The sequence below is a fragment of the Columba livia genome, chromosome 7 (assembly GCF_036013475.1).
Source record: "Columba livia isolate bColLiv1 breed racing homer chromosome 7, bColLiv1.pat.W.v2, whole genome shotgun sequence".
Classification (NCBI taxonomy): Eukaryota; Metazoa; Chordata; class Aves; order Columbiformes; family Columbidae; genus Columba; species Columba livia.
This window is the reverse complement of record NC_088608.1, coordinates 12553586-12566805: the sequence shown is the minus strand read 5'-3', so window position 1 is coordinate 12566805 and position 13220 is coordinate 12553586. Positions and strand designations below refer to the sequence as shown.

Sequence of the window (13220 nt, the reverse complement as noted above, 5' to 3'; positions counted from 1 at the left end):
ACCATACTTATAAAAAAATTACTAATTTTATTTTGCCTCTGTCTCCAAGAACAGAGAGTTCATCACATCCATTTCCATGCAAGATCCTTTTGAACCCTTATTTACTCTTACAAGTCAGTTGTATTTCAGCCACACGTCTGACTAGGAAAAGGCAAGCTGCATTCTTCATGGTCAGTCTTCAGTTAGCTACTAAAACTGCGGGGGTAGTCTAGGGCTAAGGAAATTTTGTGCCAGTCTCTTCCCCCACAATTACTTCCACTGTTCCTTAGTTTGAAGTGCTGTAGAAGCCTCGGAAGCTCCTGACAGACATCTAGTAGCTTTTACCTCATCACCTCACTTCAGGGTGAAAAAGGGGCAGGGCAAGGGAAGAGGAAACACTGCTGAGTTTACCAAGTTCAGGGATTTGCTCAGCCAGGTTTTCCAGAGCTGGAACAGAAAACAGACTCAAACTCTGACTGCCAGAACTACAGTGATGAATGTTGTACATGCACAGATATAAATGCCTTTTCTGTGGCAAAAATCTCTCTGCTAGAGCTACCTGATATAGTCTGACCTCTTAGATTATCCTTTCTTCAGAATTAACCTCCCTAGACATAAGTAGGAGAGAATTAACCCACTTGTCTTCAGAGCTTACCTTTCAAGAGAATGCGTTTGCCACTCCTGCAACAGCAAGTCTAAAAATTCATAACAGCGCCTGAGAGAAGAGAGAAGTGCTGAGTTCTCTGCATTAATAGAGGCACACTGACTTTGCCATACTTGGCTCTAAACCGCTTTTTGGCCATTAGAATTCAGCAATGACCCCCACAAAAATATCAACATCTACAAACGCCATCAATAAACAGTCTGAGGTAGCAGCTGGAGGCATCACTCTGCAGAGAAGTCTGAGGAGAAGACTTGACGTCAAACAACCCAGAAAGTCCCTTTTTTCATTACACAGGATACAGACCCAGAAGATTCACACTAACACTACATTGTACCTGGTAGCTCAGGCTTCACATAGAAACTTCACATTTAGCTTCATGTAGAGACAGACCTTTTCATCTTTGATCTCCCTTCCTCATGTCAAGAAACTAAGGGACAAGTATCTTGCTATTTGTTCAAGGTTTGTCACCAAATTCAGCAGACACAAAGCTCTTCTTTTTGTTTAACTACAAGAGAACCAGCCAGTCCACATGGACCAGGTGAGTCTCCCAGTGAGGTGGTGGACTGAAACACAATTAGAATTAAGTGTGGAGAGAACCATTAGCACATCCAGGCCAATTTCCAGATGACGCTGTCACTGAATACAACTGCTGACTGGCTCAAAAACAAATGTGTCACTATAACAGCTAGTAATGGGGAACAGGAACGTGTCTGTAAAGAAGCCAAAATAATATGAGATTATTATAATGACATGTAAGCACAAAGATTAGTTTAAAAAATATTTTTCTGGGGAAAACTGCCTTCTCTGCAGGACTGCAGCTTACACAGGATAGCTGATTTTGAATTTGACTCAAATTCATGGCAGAGAAATAGATGCATTCTTTACTAAGTATGTATATCAACTCTTTTCACAAATAAAAACAAGCACATGAACATTATCAAAAAGTACATGTGAACATATTTACTGGTAAAATAGAATAAATCCAAACTAAATGCTCACCTTCTAACTGCAACAGACTTGGAGGTACAATTACTGGTTATGATGGGTATTAATCGAGGGATGTGCGTATGCTAGAAGAAACAGAAACAACAAAACTAGGAAGAAATTTTTACACCAGAGTCCCATGGAGTGAAAGGCCATCTCTTTCAGCCAACTCATCCCAGTATGCAGGTGCTTATTTTTGTTCAGTTCTTAAAAACAGAACTGCTAAATAAAGGAGCACTAAGAGATATGGACATGTATTTTTATTATTAAAAATATTTTCTATTTTATCCATTAAAATATGTTTGTCAGATATATTATTTTCTTCTGTAATGACAGCCTCCAGTGAGTCAAGTCACTGCAAGAGGATCTAAACTGCCAGTGTGACAACTTGAGAGGTATTAGGCCATCTACAGCTTTCCCAAAGAATCATGAGGCAGAAGTCACCTCTGTGACCCAGTGGTTTTGGGAAATGTGCGCTGTCTGTGTGGAGTTTTAGAGCACAGTCAAGAGGATGAGTCTCTCCTGCAGGGCAGGTTTAAAACCCATTCAAAGGAAAACGTCTGCTCAGCTCTTAGGGGGATGGAAATATATTACTCCGCAACTGTCTTCTACATAAGGCTGCATGGCATCTGAGACAGCCAAGCTGGGCACAATCAGAAAAGTAGCTTAGGCACTTAATCTAATTTCCATAGAATTTCCATAGCAGTTAACATACATATTTTCTCAGAAACACCACAGTGTTTGGAAATTATAACACTGATCTCTTTTGATGCATACTTACTCGAATGATTAATCTAACTGCTACAACACCAGAAGTGGCCATGACTTTGGCACTGTTCGGAATTAGATTAAAAATCGTTGGCATGATGGCTTCTGCCCCATGGTCAAACTTGTTTCCCAGAACTGATGACAAATGTCTGAAAAACAGAATGAGGTCATGCTGGTAAGTGCACTGAGGATTAAGCGAGTCAGACTTCTATAGAACATCTGACATAAGCACATCTGACATCTCAGTCTTTGCAACTGTCGCCTCCTTTACAACTCCAAAGGACAGAGAACAACATGTTTCATAAAACAGTTCCTTTACTTTCATTTCAAACTTATGCTCTATATTCATCTCAACTCTGAGAAACAGTAAGTTCAGCATAAAACGAAGTAACTAGCACAGCTAAAAATTTGTTATCAAACAGGATCATGCTGAAAGAATGTATTTTTCTGAACCTGTTTATATTAGTTTATCTGAAACTGTCTATTTTGCCTCAATACGCAAAAATTTCAAAAAAGCTGTAGCACACTTTTTCTTGAAGCATTTCACAAAACATAAACCATCAAAAAACCCCCCAAACTAGCTCAATCCAAACCAGAATGACACATAAGCATTTTCAGCTTTATTGGTCAATCCTTCCCTCCTCGGTGCATGAATGCACGGCTTGCTTATTCACCCAGCACATCTCAAATCAGCAGCATGTAAAACTCAAAAATACTGCTAAGCACAACTACAATCAGTGACCTACATGGACATAGCTTCAAACAGCTACAGCAAAATCATGTTCTACCTATAACTATGCAGTACTAACAGCACGAGCTACATCCTAAATGTTTTAACCAGTGTCTGTTGTTTTTTTCTGCATCACATTTTGGGCGTATTTAGAAAGTAAACTTACCCCAGCGTGATACAAGCCTCCCGCACTACTTGAGACCGCAGGTCTTTAGCGGATAGTTTAAACGCTCCGTCCAGAAGTCTTAAGTGTTGGAAGAAGTTATCATATTCTGCAGCTCCAGCCAAAAGTAAGGAGCGGATCTTTTTCAACTGTTAGAACCATAAAAGAAAGAAGTGTCTGTTAACGAGCAATAAACACAAGGACAGTTATGTTTGGGGATCATAGTTGGTTTTCAGAGTCCTCAAGATTCATTGAGGAACACTGTTCTTGAAGTCTGAGCAATTTCATTGTTTCAGATCTCCTATCCAATTCGTAGGTTAACATACTAAGCAGGATAATATAAACACAGTAGATAACTTATCAGAATCCAGAAGCGTTGCATACAGCAAATCAGACTGTATTGTTAATAACACAAACATTACTTTTTAAGCCAAAAGATGTCTTGAATGTTCTATGCCATTCCCCTCTGGAACCACCCCTTTACAACAGCTTCTAAAGCTCAGGTCCTCTCAGAGGTAACTATTGTATTAAAAAGATTACTTGAAGGGCATGGCTCATTCTTCAGTCTGAGTGACACTGACCTCTAGAATATGTCCGTTGACTTCATTAAAATAATAATCTGCTCTACTAGAAGTAGAACCCTGACCCCATAAAAATTGGAAGTTTTCTATTAATATCACAGGGAGCACCATTTCATTCTATAGACTTTCTTTCGGACACCGCCACAGGTTCTCATGTGTACCAACGCAACTGACGGTGCCTCGATTTAAACTCATTGTTACTCAGTGGAGCAAACAAAAAACCCCCAAAGCTGAATCAGCGCAGTTTGCCATTCAGATCTGTAACACAGGATTCGACAGACATGTCAAAGATGCTACACCATGAAGAAAGCCTACATTGTAGATAAGCTCATGCATCTATTTATATCATGAAGACACAGCTCACTTCAGTAAATAAAACAATCTTGGCATGCATATAACATCTGATTTTCCACTTCCATATTTCCCACAGTCATATTTATTTATTCAAAACATAAGTGTGTAAATGCTTTCTGAATTGTTCTACACCTCTCCTTTTGCAAAAGTATATATAAGCTCTCTATAACCAAAGACTTTATGCCTCATCAGGAAGTTTTAAGATATTCTGAATACCACTTTGGGCATCCTGATTTCAGCATCTGCTAGCAAATTTCTAGCTTTACATCTGGATTTGCTGCATGACTTTTAGTTCAACCTGATGCTAAGTAGATTCTTGTGTGTCAAATAGCATTTTCCTTCACAGATGGTTTAAATTTCAGCCTCGTAAGGAAATGTTTCCCCCAAGTTTGAGGCAACATAACAGATGTTCACCACTTAAACTACATTCTAGTCTTAATCCGAAGTTCTCTCAGTACCCTTTCCATGGGTTTAAGCTCAGTGCAGCAGAAACTTATATTAATACGAGTTCATATCTCAGTTTGGTACTTACCGCAGAAACTCTCTGTTCCCAGTCATGCTTATCATCTGAAAGTATTTCTCTTATTTTGTTTATGGATTCCTCAAGATCTCGGCTGGAATAAATCTGCAAATTTAAATACAGAGTAGCACCATAACGCAAGATTTAAAATCCAGAAAATCAGGTCACTATCCAACTACATTCTCACATCCTTTGCTCATCAATGCTTAAATGTCATGTGCCAGCCCTGGACACAGCTGGCTTTCCATAATGCAAAGAATTTACACCCATTTCCTGCAATCAAAAATTACTAAATGACCACAAGATCATTAAAAGATCATCTTATTATTTTACTATATTTTCACAATTTTAAGCAGTGGCTATATTAGTGAAGACCTACAAAGTATCGTAAGGGGATACACATGCTGTTCATCTGTTCCAGAAATAAAGCTCTGGTGACGGAGGGGGGATACGTGACACAGCTCAGCTACTCAGCTAAATGTATCAGCAAATGCGCACTATCCAGTTGTCACCCTCACAACAGCAGCGATTCCAGAGACACAAGCCACCTTTTTGCTTTGCGTTCCCAGGTGGTAATGGTGCAAAGCAGAGAGGCTCCTGCTGACTCAGTCAGCACGGTGCACGGGGCAGCACGCGTGTCCAGCGCCACGTCTGCTCCTGGGATATCTCTGGCACAACCATCACACCCCAATTCCCTCCACTTCCGAGGGTTTCACACAAAGTACTGGCAGATACCACTGTTTAAAACTTGACTCCTTCCAACTTGCCTTTCCCTTAAAGATTTGCCAGCTTCACAATAAAGCACAATCTGCCAGTGATTAGGACTAGGTCCTACACTACCCATTTTCTGCTTTTTAGTACTGTGTTTTAACATGTAATTCTACCTGAACCGTTGGGACATCTTCAAATGCCTTAATGAAGTCTTCTTCATCCACAGCACCTGCTCCCTCTTTGGCTGCTGACACACAAATGAAAAAGCATTTTCAATCTTCTTATCAACAAGAGAATCAATTAAGAAACCACCAGCTATCAAGGCATCTACTCAGGAGAAAGTTCACTACACATGCAGCCCCCGAGTGCTGCAGATGCAAGGAAAGCAGAGACAGAAATTCAATGCCAGGCGCAGACCAGCATTCACAGCATCCTTCAACTCCCAGACACAGAGGGCACATTAGGGAAGTCATTACAGTTGTCACTCAACAGCTAGGGGACACAGACAAAAGATGAAAGGGAATATTTACTTTAATTATACAGGAGATTTTATTTTAAAGGATTTAATCCTATCTAGAATAGATGAAGGTGCAGATTTGACAGGTGCACTAACAGACAAATGATAGGGAAGGTAAATAGGCTCTGGAATACTAATCAGATTAGAGATCTCATATAGGGAACTTTCTCCATTTCTATAGTCACACATAGAACTACAATTCCAATATACTGCTCAGTTCTTTCTGCACATTCATTACCAGCAGTGCCCAAAGGTCTCAGAAAAAGGTGGCTGTATCAGTTTTAAATTGCATGGGCTGAAGTTCAGCGTGGAGCTGTGAGCAGCCTGCCTCAGTTCAACTAGAGCTGCAGCTGTAAAGGCAAAAACCTACGGACTGCAACATTGACATGATTTACTCGTAACCCTTGGTGCACAACTGCACAGGTCCAACCTTTCACAGATGCAAAACACATCACAAGGATGTGGGGACTGCTTGGAGATTCATCCTACTGAGGTTTGTTTGTGGCATACAGACAACATACACGCAATGGTTTCATAGAGGAAAATTTGTTACTGGATCCTGGGGGCCAGTCTGTAAGTTCTTGCACAATACACTCAAACACATAAATACTTTGCACAAAAATCAATTCATATATGTTATCAGCTTACTTGAAGACTTGGAGCCCAGAGCTGCAGAGCCAAGTCTGCGTGTAGTCCCCATCCCAACTCTGCGCGAGTTTGCAGGGGCCTTTGAAGACGTAGAGGAGCTAGCTGAGGAAGGTCTGTTCCCATCCACGGAGTCTTCATCATCAAAAATTTTATCTGCCAAAAAAAGAGCACACTCGGCGTTAAGCCAAATGAAGCAAAGGGACATCCCAGGGAACACACCCATGCGATGACAAACGTGTTGCCTGCTCAGGTCTGCTCTCCCAGCTCTCATCTCGGCAGCACCCTCATGCTAGAAATCTGGTTATTCACAAACCCAATCCTTTGCTACTGCAGACACTGATTTTATAAACGCTTTCTATGAATGCATTCAGGTAAAAAGAACAAACTTAAAATCTAGAGCAGAAAGATACAAGTTACAGACAATACTTGGGATGTCTATGGACTATGTTGATGCCTCTGAGAGCTGTTTTGCCTTAGGCTGGAGCAAAACCAAGGTCCAGGTGTGACAGGGATCAGGCAGCACAAGCTGCGCTGTCACACCCTGCCAGCTGCCCACACCAGATCAAGAATAAACAGGGTAACCTCAGAAAACCACATGGCAACACCCATGTTGTTGATAAACTCTAAGACAGTTACAGACCCATCCAGAACTACAAATCCACTTTAACTTCTTAAATGATCACTAGAGATTCTTTACAAGCAAACAGAAATACAGACCTCAAACTCATAAAAACTCTAAATATAAGGTGTATTAAAACTTACTGAACCCTCTGGGTACATCCAAAGGGAACTACAGCCTCTACCTCCAAACGTGAACATAAATTAACTTAAAATGAATTAGAGTCACTTGGATTCTCCCTGAAGGTCATTCCAATTCCATAGTAGTGCTTATATTGCAGTTTTACACAGATTAGTTAATCCACTTAAAAAAACAGCCTTTGGTTGAAAGGTGAGAGATTGTTTGGACAGCTGACATAGATGGTGCACATTATTTATTGAGGCCAGAAAAGCCATCTCAGTCCCCGTCACTGAAGCTTCTTCACACTAACACTTCATTCAAGACTGGAGACCCGCTTCATGTCCATCCCCCTCCAACAGTCCAGGGTACATATGCACTCTTCACCATCTCAGGAATATCTCCTTTGCAAAATTTCACTTGGCAAAAACTCATGCAGATGCTTTAATCCATCCCTGTTCAGGAAAGCGCCCGGGAGTATCTAGTAACAAATACAGGCTCCTAGTTAGACACTGAGTGAAATTCAATACAGGTTGAGCTTTCTGAAAGTGAGAAAACAAATTGATAACAGTAAAGACATATTCTAGGCGAGGCAAAAGAACAGAAAGAAAAGCCTGTACTGTCCTCAGCCCAACAGCCTTAAGGAGTTTTCCCTGCCTAATGTGGGATTCACTTATTAGCAGTTGGACAAAGGAGAACTGTCACAAGTCATCTAAAAACCCCAACCCCACATTTCCAATATGCACCTGTGCACATGATGCCACGCTCCAACCACAACAGAACACTGGAATGGCAGGTAGGCAGCTGCAGCCAACAAGTTAAGAAAAGTGACCAAGGACATATCTCCCTTTAATTCTGATGCTCAAGAAGTCTTAGAATACAGGAAAGAGCTAGGAAAAAAGAAACACAACATCTAAAGGAAAAGGTTAATATAATAACGGGTACTCGGACTGTTGTTCAGGCAAATGTGAACATGTGAACTTCAACATGGAGGAATTTGAGGTCACACACCTAAGGAAAATAACATAAGCCACATTTAGGATGTGGGCTCTCTAACACCGTGCCCTAAGGCTGCCGTGCTACCTCCCTGCGGACACTGGTCATGTTCTGACATAGGTAATGAAAAAACATTTGAAAAGAGCTCAGGGAACAACTATGAGAATGATTAAAGGACTGGAAAATATGTTCTAAATTAAATTAAATGAAAATTCACTGCAGGGGACTGTTTAGCCTGGCCAGATTCTTAACAAGTTGCTTCATTATATTCTGTGTTAACACAGCAACTCAAGATTTATTAATGTAGTTTTCCAGTGTGATTTATTGTTTCTCACCTAATAGAAAAATATACAATAAGGCCACTGGCTGGAGGTTAAAAACAAATTAAGTTCTGAGATTCCCTATCTCCCCGGCCCCCCCTCCCCCCCAGTTTTTTGCAATAATCACAGGACTGGTTCCCTGTGAGGTTAGGAGGTGTCACCCAGAGAATTCTACCACAGGCAGTTCTTAAAAAGCAACATCGAGGTTTTTTTCATGAAAGATACAGTCTAGTTCAAACACAAATTGTTTAAAAAACATCGTTTGGTGAGAGTTACACAGAAGGTCATGGCAGATCAAAACAGACTTTAAAAGGTATGATCTCCGAAGCATCTAGAAAGGGGTTTAAGTGATGCAGAAAGACTTGCACAGACTTTGAATACAAAAACTTGTGAGCAAAATTTGCCCCAATTGCATTTATTTCAAAAGCTCATACAGATCTTAAGCAAATGACTATTTGTGATACAAATATTACCAGCCAAGAGAAAGTCAGTCATATTTTAAAAAAAGACACTATTGCTTCAAAACCACTTTCATCTGGTAATAAAATTCTCCATCAGCAGAATTTTACTCTATCTATATACAGTCTCAGTTAACTCACTTCCCCTTGTGTCTGCATTTTTAAAGCTCCTCTGAAAGGAGAAGAGGGTGTGGTTTGCTGTTTTGTATAATAAAGAAAAATTCAGAAAATAAAAGGTATTAAAAGGAACACACTCCTATAGTGTTTTAGCAGCTACATCAACTACAATTTCAGTGTAAAACAGGCTTTTCTGAGCTTTAGGTACAAAACAACTTTCCAAAAAGCTAACCAGCCCACGGTCTGGGGATGTCTGAATTACAATCACATCTTCCTTTTCATTAAGCCTACAAACTAAGCATTACATATTTATCAAATCAGGATATCCCTTCAATAACCCGAGAGCATTTTCTCCTCTGAGCAGTGCAGAATGACAGCGCCACATTCTGAACTGCACATCAAGTCTTCCAGCAGCACGTGTGCAGGACAGAAAGAGAAACAAAGAACAGAAAGAAAACTGAACATGGGAGTATGGAAAATAAGAGAAAAACAAGCTACTATACATTACTATTAAAAAAAAAGCCTTTTTTTTTTTTCTCCATTCATTGATTCCTGTTCACAATAATCATTTGAACTAGGTTCGTATTTTTTGCAGCCTATCTGCAAATCACAAGGCGGTAAATTCAGCGTGGGTGTAACTCATGACTCCAACAGAGGTGCACTGAAGCAGAATCAGTGCCACGTTCTAACATTAAATAACCATTGATGTTCTCCCATCCCAAGACCCCCCAGTGCCCATTTACAAGGGCCATGTAGTACTCTCTGTCGGAGACATGCCCTTATAAAAGAGGCCTTTGTCTGCTCACCACTCTGCTATCTCAGAGAAACAGAGAACACCATTTGCTTTACATTTCTCAATTCCTCTACGTTATTTAAGAAGAAAACAAAAATTGCTTACAAGTACATATCCTTCTGCAAATAAGCTTCCTCAACATTCCTTCATATTTTCCATAGCGTGCCCAGATGTAACAGTGCTTCACAGAGCGCCGCGGCTTTCAGTCCAGGACATAATCAATCACTGCCCCTCGTATTCATTAAGCATGCCGTCTTCACACGTGGATTTAAACAGCTACAGCTTCAGTCCTCTCGCTACGATTGCAGCTCTGCGGGATTCTCATCAACACCCATTTCAGCCCAGGAAACTTGAGTTCACTCTAAGAAGGAAATACCCTGCTAGCGAGGGGAACTCAGGACAAACAATCCGGGCTGAAGACGAGCTGAGTCTGCCTGGCTGGGCTGGCTTACGCTAGGAACCAGCCTGACTTCATCCCCTGGGAAGCGCTAACAGGAGCATCTCAACAGCTGTCATCGTTTGTCCATGACGAATAAATTTAGTCATTATTCATTTTAAAACGTAACCCCTTCAGGTCTGGGCAAGGTGTAAAATGGGGAGAAGAGACTGTGCTTGTTTTTCAGAAGCCACAGTGAGGGCCAGCGCTTCCCCTTCCTGAACCACCAGCCTGAGACCTTTCAAAGCAAAGCAACTGAGTCTCAGATTTCCTTTGCAATTAAAGGAGATGCTTTATGGCTTTTAAATACTTTACAATGTCAGACTCAAAACCTTTAGTTATTTGTCTGTAAGCTTTAGAGAAGATAGGTACTTTGTAGTGACAACACACTGCGGGGAAAAAAGCTTACAATCATGTCTGTTCCTAGCGAAGAGGCCCAACTGTACAAGGTACTAAACTTGTTTTGGCCCCGTTGTGCCAATTTTTATGTCCCACCTCCAAGCATCAGTGCAGCTGAAGTATGCACGATGGATACAATTTGCAAGTATCACTGACACCTCTCTCAAGAGAATCCCTCTTTCAGGTGCCGATGAAGATGGATGGCAACAGAGAAACCTACCTCTCCACCCACCACATGGTGTCCTGCACCTGGAGCAGACACACAGCTGCTGAAGCTTCAAGGCATCAAAACCCCACACTCAACTGCTACCAGGTGGGCAAAGCCCAGCTCCACGAAGATCCCTGTAAAAAAGCCTAGAACATGCACAGGCAACCCCACCAATGCCAAAGAACATGCGGTACATTTCTCCTTACTCTTTTTTACCAGACACAACCCCACATGCTTTGGCCAATGTTTTTGAGACAGACACCCCTTGGACACCTCAGTCCATGACCTCCCCAAAGGCCAATGTCTGACACCCCCATCTCTAGCTGTGACTCCTGAAGGACACAAGGCACAGTTCAGTCCTCTCTGAGGGTGTCCCACCAGCCTCCAAGCATGACAGAATCAGCTGAGGTTAAACACCTCCTCCCATTAGCACACACCAAAATCACACATGGCCTAGCTGCAAGCCTGCACAGCTCCAACACAGGTTACTCCAGGAAAACTAATTTATGAACCCAGTGAAGATAAAGGGACACATATAAGCTCCTCAGCAGGATTAAGTGTTTAAAAAACGGAGGAGTAACAGCCATGAGAAGTATGCAGGCACAGCACATCGTTCAGGTTTCTTGCTCAGCCACCTCCCACAGACGCCCAGCCGCTCTCTCCTGGCCCCAGCCTCTCTTTCCCCATCCTCCACACCAGGCACACAGTTTTGAGACTTTAGAACACCACCTGCTTGGGCTCAGTCAACCCCCCAGTGCCACCCACCACCCCTGTTCCCCTTGGGTCCACTTCTCTCCGGTTGAACCAGGCACCAGCTCCAGTTCCAGCCCATGCTGCTGCAACCTTTCAGTAGAATTCCATGAACCACCCCAACAACCTTCACAACCAGCTTTCAAGTGAGCTCCCAAAAACCTAACCTCAGCAGGGCACCCTCCAAGGGCTCACCAGGACCAAGCCAGCCTAAATGATAGAGTCTGCAAGGACACACAGATCACTATTACCTTGGCTTCCTTTTCCTGTTTCACACACATTGCCCTTTTTAAACCAGCATATGTATAACTGTGGGTGGGAGTTTGTCATCTTAATAAAGATTTTTACTAAGTAAGTCTAGACAATGTATATATGTATATAACAATCGTAATCAATACAAGCAACATGGGTGCCATCAGCCACAGGTAAGGGGATACTTAGTGACCCAACCCAAGAACATCATGCCAGGTTTGCTCTTATTTTAATAATCCTTTCACCACCCTCGTGGTTTCCGCTGTAATCCAAAACGTTTCATTTTTCCTTTTTTAACTATGAAAAATGATGCTCGTCTTCTTGGCTGCTGCCTCATTCTGTCTAATTACAAGTTAATTAGACTGCCCATAATCTAACAAGTCTTCAGCTGCCAAAGAGAAAAAACATTCCTGAAAGAAATAACACTTGGAATTGTTTTCTGCTCCAAACACATCCTATGTACACAGAACAGAAATGTTCTGATAGACATTTCGCTCAGTCCCAAGCATACCGCCACCACAATTTCAGAATACTGATGTCTGCCATCCATCTGTAAGCAGAAGAACAACCAGGCTATAGCAGTAATAAAGCACAGTTCTGTTATTAAACCAATTGCAATATGCTATAGTTAATTAAGGAATTAGATGTAGACCCTGGCCTGACCACATCCAACAGCAGGCACTGTCTGCATATGGAAAGCAAATACCAACTTCTACCAGAAAGAATAAGCAATAGCCCTGGCAGCACTCAAACTCTGTGCTCAAGGACTGGCCCGATCAACCACACAAAATCTTCCTGCAGAAAACTAACACGAGAAACCATGCAAATCATGAGAAATCCAGGTTACTTTTCAGAGGAATTTTGTAATTTTCAACCCTGAAATCAGATGGCTCCAATTTAAGTCATATCCACAATGGCTGTGTGGAACCTTGAGACCAAGAGCGATGAAGACTTGAAAACAAGAAACAAATAAAAAGGATTTTAAACCATAAGGCTGACATTTAAAACCATAAGGTTGACAATATTATCTTGTTAACAAGCCACAGCATGCACTCTATAGCAGCATACAAACATTAACACAACTACAAATACATCAAAGTGCCTCTCAGAAAGTGGTTCATGAAACTAACACCTAG

At 41.5% G+C, this 13220-nt stretch overlaps 1 protein-coding gene across 47 annotated transcripts in view; it reads right to left on the bottom strand.

Annotated features, from left to right (window-relative positions):
- CLASP1 (cytoplasmic linker associated protein 1) overlaps positions 1–13220 on the bottom strand; it is a 171653-nt gene that overhangs the window by 83446 nt on the left and 74987 nt on the right. For 40 of the 47 annotated variants that reach the window (XM_065070537.1, XM_065070536.1, XM_065070538.1 and 37 more), the window contains 7 exons: positions 6620–6772; positions 5628–5701; positions 4756–4848; positions 3292–3437; positions 2409–2544; positions 1643–1713; positions 635–694 (listed from right to left, as the gene is read on the bottom strand). In XM_065070537.1, the coding sequence (XP_064926609.1) occupies positions 635–694; positions 1643–1713; positions 2409–2544; positions 3292–3437; positions 4756–4848; positions 5628–5701; positions 6620–6772 (733 nt within the window). Of the gene's footprint in view, positions 1–634; positions 695–1642; positions 1714–2408; positions 2545–3291; positions 3438–4755; positions 4849–5627; positions 5702–6619; positions 6773–10144; positions 10448–13220 lie in introns of those variants that run through there. The other 7 variants (XM_065070539.1, XM_065070584.1, XM_065070573.1 and 4 more) reach the window with 6 other exon arrangements.